At 44.7% G+C, this 10,676-nt stretch overlaps 2 protein-coding genes across 3 annotated transcripts in view; both read right to left on the bottom strand.

Moving 5' to 3' along the window:
• Positions 1-2,063: 2,063 nt before the first annotated feature.
• On the bottom strand, positions 2,064-8,685 carry LOC109999379 (alpha-1,3-mannosyl-glycoprotein 4-beta-N-acetylglucosaminyltransferase C). 2 transcript variants are annotated; one of them, XR_002278635.3, is made up of 6 exons: positions 8,339-8,685; positions 5,223-5,321; positions 4,932-5,082; positions 3,536-3,790; positions 2,281-3,324; positions 2,064-2,181 (listed from the first exon to the last, which is right to left on the bottom strand). XR_002278635.3 is itself a non-coding variant. In XM_020654423.3 (5 exons), exons 2-5 carry the CDS (start codon positions 5,316-5,318, stop codon positions 2,414-2,416), a joined length of 1,413 nt encoding a protein of 470 aa, XP_020510079.2. In that variant the 5' UTR covers positions 5,319-5,321; positions 8,339-8,685; the 3' UTR covers positions 2,064-2,413. The 2 variants fall into 2 exon arrangements, 1 of the variants encoding a protein (XP_020510079.2); XM_020654423.3 differs by having other exon boundaries at positions 2,064-3,324.
• A 1,368-nt stretch (positions 8,686-10,053) lies between these two features.
• The window catches only part of ap4b1 (adaptor related protein complex 4 subunit beta 1), a 10,019-nt gene continuing 9,396 nt past the window's right edge, over positions 10,054-10,676 (bottom strand). Inside the window, 1 exon segment of the mRNA XM_020654441.3 lies at positions 10,054-10,676. This exon segment is cut by the window's right edge and continues 132 nt beyond it. Coding sequence (XP_020510097.2) covers positions 10,387-10,676 — 290 coding nt within the window. The 3' untranslated portion in view covers positions 10,054-10,386.

Genomic DNA, 10,676 nt, shown 5'->3' on the forward strand with positions numbered 1-10,676 from the left:
ATATGGACATAATATGAACATAAGAATATGGACATAATATAATATCCAGGTAAAGTCACCCCTTCAACCCCTTCATGGCTGGCAATTGAACAGGATCTTTTGAAAACCTCCCTCCCCGCTCTTCTATTTTCACAAACCAGTTCCCCTGCAACTATTACAGGCAATAACTTTATAATCACAAACTCTTTGAGAATTTGGTATCAAATACAGAAATCATTTAAATTACCTGAAACTTCTGCTTATACACCTGTTTGCTGCAACCATACCTTCCCTCCCTCAATCACAGATAATACTTTCAGACTCTGGTGGAATAAAGGCATCATCACCATTGCAGACCTGTATGTTAATAAAACTTTTGCCACCTTTCTACAGTTAAAGGAAAAATATACACTGCCAGATTCGGATTTCTTCCATTTTCTCCAGATAAGAGACTACATCCGCACAAATATTTCAAACTTTCAGTCAGTGCCAACCCCAAGCGAACTTTATAATCTTATAAACCAGAGTCCTGACTCGAAACGATTAATCTCCAGATTTGTAAATCTTTTCACAGCACATAACCCTGTTTCCACACAGCACCTAAAGGTAGCATGGGAAAAAGATCTTTGTGTATCAGTTGGTCACGAGACCTGGAAAACCTACCTTAAAAACATTTATAGTTGTTCTATAAACTCCAGACACCAACTTATTCAATTTAAAATACTTCATGGGCTTCATTATTCCTGCACCAAATTGCACTCCTTTTATCCGTCTGTTTCTCCAACCTGTCCAAAGTGTAAATCAGCTGAGGGCACTCTGGGTCACCTATTCTGTTCTTGTCCTAAACTAAATAAGTTCTGGTCAGATATTTTTAATTGCTTCTCTGAAATGTACAACCTTGACATTACACCAGATCCTTTTACAGCCATTTTTGGCGGAATTCAACATTCATTAAACTTGTCTCGTCTACAACAAAAGACATTACATTCCGGCATGGTTGTTGCGAAGAGGAATATTCTGTCTCTCTGAAAGAGTGGAGATATACCCTTTTTTAGGATCTGGCTACAAGAAATGACTAACCTGTTAGATATGGAGAGGGTCCGATATAGTGTCTCTTTCAGCTCTACAACCTTTGATAAAATGTGGCAACCATTCTTGTCTTATTTATCAAAGACAACCTAACGTTTTATTCTGCTTGTATAAGTTTGTGCAAACAGTTGTCCACACTACTTATATGTATAGAAACCATGTACTTATACTGTCCTAGGCCAATGAGACACACCGTGCTCTCTTAACAGTTGGTGCTGATTCTTTTAAAAAATGTTGACTTGCTGTATTGTAAGATATCCTATAAGCATGTCTTTGTTGTTGTTTTGCTTTATTTTCGCCCTGCCCTATGTTTCTTATTTTTCTAATTCCTCTTTGTCTTAGGGGGGCTTTTTTGTTGCTGTGCTGTTTGTTTATAAAACTGAAAATGTATAAATAAAATATTTTTTTTTAAAAGAGACGTGACAGTAGAGTCAGAGATCAGAGCGAGAGAGAGTGGGGAAACGTGCCACAGGTTGGATTTGAACCCAGTCTGGTATCATGATCTTTATTGACTGGCTGTGGATCATGTTTAGAGATCAAACACTTCCTGGTCGTCCCTCTGGGGTCCTTTGACCTCTCAGTGATTCACAGAGCGATTGTTGTTTACCGTCTTCTTTACCGTTTGATCAGTTAGAGCCCCGCCTAGAGGGTAGAAGCGCCAGCCTGAGTGTTGGTGATTAAAGCAGTATCACAGGACCTTTGGACCAGGAGACGAGAGTTTTATTGGGTGAGGAGGACACGGCTGGAAAAGGTGGGTGTGAACCAGATCCAGGTGAGCAGGGTGTTAAAAAAAAATGTAAATAAAAAAACGACGTATTTGTGCAATTAAGTCTGGCTACACACTATTCCTCTGAACACACACACTAGACGATTCAGCCAGACCACACACCTGCAAAATGTCATAAGGTCAATGTGTGATGTCATAAGGTCAATGTGTGATGTCATAAGGTCAATGTGTGATGTCATAAGGTGGATATTACTTTGGACTCGTCAGCTGAGCTGTCTGAGAGTTTATTACAGTGAAATGAGACATTCAAAGATGCAGCAGTGTCCTTCTCTTACATCACCGAGACTACAGGGAGACACCTACAGGGACCACTATCTACGGAGAGCCTGAAGGGACAAAATAACATGAGATTAATGTGATTGACTCGTCAATGCTGACAGCTCTTCTTTAAATGTATAAAAATATAAAACACATGAATCTCTTACAAATAATTTTATCTTTAACATCTCCTCATGATGAAGATGATAAGTTCTCACAGATTTTGGTCAGACGTCGTTTCATTAAAGAGTTTGAAGAGTTTCAAAAGGCACGTAAAGTTTATCCAACAGATCGAATCCATCAGGAGGACGGATTCACTCCTGAGCTGGACTTTATGGAGATCCGGATTTTGTTAACAATTATCCAGTCCTTCTGCAACGCCGTCACCAGGATCCTGAGACAGGAAGAGGCGGAGCTTATCTCTTTGTCCACCTCCTGCATCTCGAAGCCCCCATTCTTTAACGTCCCCACTGACAGGAACTCTTTACATGTCTTCTCCTGCCTCTCCGTGGACACCACCTCACGGCCCACCTCCACCTGAGCCGACTGCAGCAGGTCTTTTCCACCTGACCCCGTTTCTATGAGAATCCTCGTCACCACGGCGGGCTCTGCGAACACTACGGTCAGATGGTTTCCTTCCTCGGGGGAGCGTCCCCAGAAGAATCCCTCCCCGGACTCCCAGGCCAGTTTGGGGAAGTGTTTCTGGTAGGTGGAGATGTCGGTAAACACTTCGGCTGGAGGATTGTTGAAGAATCCGGCCTCAAAGTTTTTGTCCTTGAGTTTGTTGAATGTCCCCTGGAAGGACGAGAACGTCCCCATGTGCTGGAAGAGCGACGGCTTGAACAGGATTTGTTCTTTCTGAGTCAGCAGCGTCTTGAAGTGAGACATCAGCCAATCACAGGGCATCTCCTGATAGAAGAGGAAGAGGAAGCGGGCCAGGAGAGAAAGGTGTGCTGACTTGTAGAGTTTCCCGATGAAGCCGAGGGTGGAGAACTCCAGCATCGCCCAGGTTGTCCCCGTCTTGCGTTCCTGCTCGTCCACGCGCCTCCTGATGGTGCTCAGGAAGCTTTTAGCTGAGGAGACGTCGTCCTCCAGCTGCAGGTAGTATCGACCCAGAGCGGCGCTGTAGTGCATCAGGAAGGCGTAGTCCAAGTTCTGTTTGGAGCGGAACGACACCCTATCTGGAGCATCGTTGTAGTTCCTCTTTAAACCTGCAGGAGCACCAGAGAGCCTCGTGTCAGAATCACTGCATCAACAGAGCAACATGGATATGTAAACTGTATAAAAAGATGGACGGCACTACAGTCGACTCTGACTCCAAATGTGAAGTGCATCATTTACACTTTTTTACAGCCTGAGGAGGTGGAGACACATCGTCCCTCTTTACATACAGTCCATGATGTGAAGTCCTGTAGGATCTACCTTTTAAAGGAGGGTACCACTCCTGGTGAACATGCAGGACCAGCAGCTGTCCCTGCTCCAGCTCCGAGGTGAACGCAGCCCTGATCTCCTTCACCGTACTGACCCTCCAGCTCACATCAAAGTCGGCCAGCAGCAGGACCACCACCATGGAGGAGCGCTCCTCGGGAGACGACTGGGAGAACAAAGACTGCAGAGTGGGGATCAGATAGCTGCCCTTCTGCCTCTTCACAGAGGAGATTCCAACTGATAAAAACCCTGAAACAAGACAAAAATATCTGTGATACAAGACTGTAAAAGGACTAAAGTCAGATGAGCTCTTAAAGAGACGCGGACTGAAAGAAACAAAAGAAACATGTTTCTGGTCTGCATCAGAAACTGGCCTGTGCCCGAGGAAATTTTGGAGCCCATGAAAAAGTTTTGTGGGGGCGATTTCCGCCATTGGCATTCACACATGCTGAATATTTCAGCTGTGACACTCTAAGTGTTATGGGTAGTGTAGTTCTTTTCCCTTATATTATTGTTAATAAACCGTGTTGTTCTTAAAGGTCGACATCAGACAAACTTGTGTCTTCTACAGTCTACCTTCAAAATAAAAGCAACACACTTCTGTTTATCTACCTTCAAAATAAAAGCAACACATGTTATGTTTACAAGAGGATTCATTCTTATTGTTTCATTTCAACTGTAACTGTCGTTTTATGAGTTCTTTAAAGTCCACATGAGACCAGAACGTTCACTTCAAACCATGTCCATATACCTGTTGGTTACCACGGCAACAATAACACAAGTCATATTATAGTATCAGGGCTCCATTAATGGAGTTCATGTATTAACTAAAACCACACCTCGAATTACCTGACAGCCTACTTAACACCTGGTCACCTCACCACACCCCGTTTGTCTCAGATCCTTCTACCCACCCTCCCTTCTCTCCTTCCTCATCCCTTCCCTCCTTCCTCATCCCTTCCTTCCTTCCTCTTCCTCATCCCTTCCCTCCTTCCTCATCCCTTCCCTCATTCCTCATCCCTTCCCTCCTTCCTCATCCCTACAGTCTGGGGCCGTAATCAGTTCGGGTGGATCCATACCCGAGATGGAAGCCCCACTCCGAGTCTCTCGCCCGCCCGATCAACCTCCCAGCCCAGTCTTAAAGACGACGGCCATCTTATACACATCTGTCAATATATCTTCCAATTCACATTAAATGTACTAATACTGTTGTGGCGTGCTCCTTGCTAGTGAAATGCTGGCTTTTTATCGTTGTGGTGCATGCGCTGAACACCGAGTGGACCTACTCAGATTTGATTTAACAAACTCAAATCAGCTGATCTGGAACCTGAAACTCAGAGTTTCCCACCTGAGAGTAAATTAGCTGAGAGCTCAGGTCAGTGTGACTCACTCTGCTGAGGGGACGCAGATCCAGCCAGCAGCTGATAGGACACATTCAGAGGTAGAAAGTCGCCCTGCTCCACCCACGACTCCTTGCTGACGGGACGCTCTGCCTCCCAGGTCAGCACCCGAGGAGGGGGCTCCAAGGACGTCCTCAGACCCTTTGACACAAACACATGATTTTATTACTTTATAAAAGCAAAGATATGAAACCTGAAATCTGTGCTTCTTTAAAATCATTGACACACAGGATGAGGTTACAGTGTAACCTCATCCTGTGTGTGTGTGCGTGTGTACTCACAGCAATGAGGAAGTCTGAATGGTTAATGAAGTAAAATCCACCGATGAGAAACAGCAGAGTGAAGGCAACATTCTTCTTCTTTGACAGACGCCGCATTTCCTATAACAAACACACACACACACACTTCTCTATTACGCTGGTGTGTAACTCAGTCAGCACAAGAGTAAATAATTCATCAAACAGTGAATGAATGTTTCAGAGTATCAGACATGGGCACAGGTTGGAAACACACACACACACACACACACACACACACACAATGTGACCTGCAGTGCGTCTAACGAGCCTCTCATTGAGAGCACCTGTCCTGATGAGCAGCCAGCCGGTGCTCATCAGCCTGGCTGCTCTTTCCCTCAGTTAGATGTGTGACACCGGAGAATCAACACCTTCAGTTGGCTTCTCTGTGTTTGTGGGAAGAGTGTCATAAGATTGTGTGTGTGTGGGGAAAGAGGGTTTTAACCAAGGGTTGATCAGGCTCCACTTTTTGTTTAAGAAAAAGCTAAAGACCCAGCTCTTTCATGAATACCTACTAACTTAATGATGATGGTCTCCATATTATTGATGATGATGATGATGATGATGGTAATGACGATTGTAGGAGCCTTATTGCTCATCATGTTAAATTTATGGATGCATGTAATACTTTTTGTTCATTGGATCTGGGAGGGGGAGGGGCTTGTGGACTTAATTGGGCTCAGTTCGGACTAGTAGAGAGTGGAGCCACACAGTCTTTTGACCTCTCTCTCCTCATCTCTCTTTTTGTATAGTTTTGGACTAACCTGTATCTGTTTTTTGTTTATTTATGTTTAAGTAAACATTTAAACTTTGATCATTTGGTCCCGTGGATTTTTTGGGTGAAAATTACTTAAGAGAGGAGTTCTGGGAGCGTCAAGCTACGGCTTCATTCAGTGGATACCTACAACGATGGTTTTTGTTTGATAACGACGACTTATAAGATGGTTTCTATACTGATTAGAGCTCTCAAGAACTGCCCTCAATGTTGTGCTTTGCCTCTGGTCACTTCCTGTCAGCACCTGTGTGTCAATGCTCTTAATGACATTGTTCCCTTTTTTCCAGATCCGTGCTTGTGTTGTACTTACTCTCTGATGTACGTCACTTTGGATAAAAGCGTCTGCTAAGTGAATTGTAGAATTGTAGTAGAATTAGTGGGTGGCTGTGGAGACTCCACTCCACCTTTTAGAACCCCAAAGGCCTTATTTTTGTTGTTTTATGAAGGTGCAATTGTCTTTTTGTTAGTTTCCCTGTCCGTGACCACTGTCCTACACACACACACACACACACACACACACACACACCCTCTTCAAAACAGAAGCACACTGTCTCTGCTGCTGTAACAAAACCAAAGACAACCTACCAAACATGTCTGACAACAAAGCCATTCAGCTCCTGATATCAGATTGTTAGAGCTATGGAAGTGTGTGTGTGTGTGTGTGTAGCTGATAAAGGAGAAGCCGCTAAAAGAGAACGGAGAGGAGAAGTTCCTGGAACGAGAATCCTTTGGGTTAAATTTAGCTCTGACTGTGAGCTCTGTTTACACTGACAGGTCAGATATGAGATATGGTCGTTATGCAAACTGTGACTGTCCACACACACACACACACACAGAAAGGCTATCTGCTGCTGTACACTACTGAGAAGTCAGGGGCCTCAGACGTGTTTTATTCTTAATTTTTCAAACTAAAGTCAGTTGAAGGTGGAAAGAAAGATTGTGGATTAATGCTGTCAGGTTGTCCCGGTGACGGCAAAAGAACGGACCTCTCCCCATCCTGACATCAAAGATTGTATTCACTTTGCCTTTAACAAAAATGTCTGTCCCTGTTCACCATGGGGGCATCGTGTCAGGATGCAGGAATCCACATAAACAGGTTTATTTCATCCAATCTAGTTAAATAACGAGGGTAAGAGAAAACACTCATGGGATGTTTCAAACAACAGTGCTGACAAGTTCTGAACTGCCGCGATGAAAACATGAGCAGTCTTAATTAAGCAGTGAGCAGGTGAATTCAAACTAACTCATGAGGGACAGAGTGCAAACAGTAACCAATCATGGGGGGGGGGACCCAGGAAGTGTACTAAAGGAGGTCCAGTAGGAAAAGAGAGGAAGTGAAAGAAATCAAAATAGTGATCTACCCCAGTCCCAGGACACTGACTGACAGAGACTGAAAGAGGTCTGTGCACCGTGGAAACAGGCTAAGCCAGTCGCCCCAGACACTCTAATTAAGCTACATTCTTTCAGACAAGTTCATCATGACAGATGAGGCACTGGTTTAACATCAACAAAATCGGTCTAGCAGGTGAGCCAAACTCTCAGTTTCTCCTCCTATCTCAGTTTGACTTTGGTTTTCAGGTGATGTAAACAAGCGTCGTTTAGTGGAGATGGAAAATGTGCAAGTCCGTGCTTCAGTCCTTCAGTGTTTTCAGTGGTGGCTGTTACTGTTCTAAACTCTTTTTGACTTCCAGTCTGCTGAACCAGTCACGTGACTGAAAGCTATGAATTCAGGACCAGATGAAAACAGTCCCTCGACCCACTTTTGGGCCCTCACCCACCAGTTGAGAACCAATGATTCAGAGGGTTTGTCCGAATAAAGAACAGGCTGGGGTTGTCAAAATGTCCAACACTTCTATACCAGGTTTAAAAACAGCCCAGCCTTCCTTATTTGAATGATGATTGCAGATGTTCAGTTTTATTTTGAACCTTTGGTTGCTGTCAGAGACAACATGGCTGAAAACACAAGAACAGAGAGTTGTGCATCCTACACAGTTCATGTGTTAGTCTGTTTCTTAAAGCACTTAAAATCAAGACTGAAACTGACGGGCTGGATTTTTAGCACCACGAGTTATTATCTCTTGTATAATGACAGTCATAACAGTAGACTGTTATTACAGACTAACGACACTGTTTCAGACTGGAGGCTTCACGGAGTTACAAACTCTCTGCCGGTTGTTTCCGGCTGAATACGCCTTTATCCCGGTCATATTAGAGTAAAGGTCAGTTTAGGAACAGACAGCACATACCGACTCTCCCCTCGTTAGAGAAAAGTGTAATAATAAACATATAAAGTTATTTCTGTTGTGTGTTTCCCCGGGGCTCTCACCTCATGCAGCCGGTGTCTGTGCTCCTCTCGGCGGCTGACAGTCCGTTAGTCACCGGGCTCTGATCCGGGATGTTCGGCTTATAAGGACCAGAGAGTGAGGGGGATCACCGGAGAGGAAACGATCACTGTCCGGTTCAGAGAGCTGCTCTGTTTGATCCGCCGCTGCTTCCTGCTCACGCTCCGTCTCTCTTTGTATGCGTGTGTCAGCGGCAGGTGCACCGGCTTTATATGAACACACACACACACACACACACGCACACGCACACGCAGAGTCATTACTCACGCAGAGTCATTACTCGTGGTATTTAATACACTCGGACTGACCTAAGCACATACTCTGCAGGATGAATCCACACTAGGCTGCTCTTGGGCCATCTCCAGCATTTCTGGGGCCCCATATCCCATCTCACATTGGTCCCCTCAGACCCAGCCCACCCGGATATACTATTACTATAACCACAAATGACCCATTGAAAGTTGAAGTCGTTCAGAGATTAACATGTTTACAGCCTGGTTCAAAAAACCAAATAGGTGTGATTAGCTCATGTCTCGACACACACTGTAGGGGGGGGGGGGGGGGTGAATGTTTTGATGACTCATCAGTTTTGATTTGATGAAGGATAAGAATTATTCACAATAAGGCGTGTAGCTGACCTGATTGACAGGTGGGCGTGGTGTAATGGTTTGTCAGGAGGTTTAAAACCCGCCTCAGCTCCAGCTCTCAGCCTGTCGTTAGGTTGACTGAAAGTTAGACAGCATGAGACAGCATTTCCCGCATGGAGACCGCCATCGATGGGACTCCAGCGCGCCCCCTGCAGGAACAGATGGGGGACCTCACTCAGGCTTCAAACATTCATATAGTCTGTGGTTTACCTCCACACAGCCTGTCTGCCTGATTTATTACGACTGTAAAGATTTTTTTAATGTCTCTTATTGTCATCATCAGATCTGTGCTGTTCCTAAAGACTCTCTATTTACATTTGCCACAGCAAAGATTCATTTAGTGATACGTTTCCAGTACGAGAGGCAGGGGGCGCCAAAACACACACGAGATGAAAGTTTCTCAGCAGCTTTATAAAAATACATCAAACATCACTACAGATGTGTATCATACGCCGTAGAATACAAATAACGCCATAACAAGTCATAAGCTCCTCCTCCTCCATGTTATCAGATGGGACATGGGTCAAAGCATGAAATCAAAATACACCTTTCTCAGTGATGGATTTTGACTTTTATTAAAGTTAATGCTGCTCACAAATCCGTTCAAGACTTTATTTCAGACGTCCTGCAGCCTCTCGTTATCTCTCCTCCATACTGCCCCCCGCAGGTCAAACTCTGACCCAAACTTCATTATTAACTCTTCACCTGTCAAGTCTAATTAAAGTTTGTTACGGTGACTGAGGAGATGATTGACCCTGAGCTCTGTGAACGTCGTCTTCGCAGGTCCACGTTGCTTTTATCTGTTTTAAATATTCTGAACTGAACTTAACCCTACGCTGCGTTGGGTCACCTGTTAAGGTCAGTGAGCATGTTTGTAAGGATGAACGTAGTGGTAACCTTCAGTGTTGAAAGACAAAACGGTTGCATACTTACTAAAACCTGCAGTTCCCTGACTGTCCACTTGGGGCTGGCTCCAAAAGCCAATGAATTCCCATCAGGTCTCATATTAAAATGCTAATCTTTACAGCAGAAATAAACACAGGAACACAATAGTTTGTTTCTTTGTCTGTATTCAGGCACAGGAAGTGACATATTTTTAATTGTTCTGTTTTGATATTAAGGCTCAGAGTTATGCACACATTTACATAATTTGGGGTGTGGCTGCTCTGATGGACAGGTGGGCGTGTTGCAGCAGTTTGTCAGGTCATCATCCTCTTAGTGTGATTCTGGATTTTTCTAAAATTAGTGTGAGTCAGCATTTCCAATATGGCGCAACCCTGGTTGGGCTTCAGAGACACCAGTGTGTGACGTCACTGAGAATACGTCCATGTTTTATACAGTCTGTGTGATGTGCAGAAGGTCACACGATGAGCGTGTGTGTGTGTTTATTCACTCTCTGGGGTCAGTGTGTGCAGCACCGAGGTGAGGATGGATAGAAACCCTCTCAGAGCTTCATCGTCTCTCGGCTGCTGCTGAAGAGTCACTTTCACTTCTTCTTCTTCAGGTTTTCTCACCCCGTCCCCTGTGGCTCCCCCTCCCCCCTCCTCCCCCTCTCTGTCTCCCCCCGTGCAGAGCAGCTCACCGAGTATGAGCGTGCGGCATAGTGTGTCTTCAGAGTGTGTGTGCTGCGTGTGTGTGTACAGGTAGACCCTCCAGGGGAGTGCGTGTGGTGGCG

Source organism: Labrus bergylta, chromosome 12, assembly GCF_963930695.1.
Source record: "Labrus bergylta chromosome 12, fLabBer1.1, whole genome shotgun sequence".
Taxonomy (NCBI): domain Eukaryota; kingdom Metazoa; phylum Chordata; class Actinopteri; order Labriformes; family Labridae; genus Labrus; species Labrus bergylta.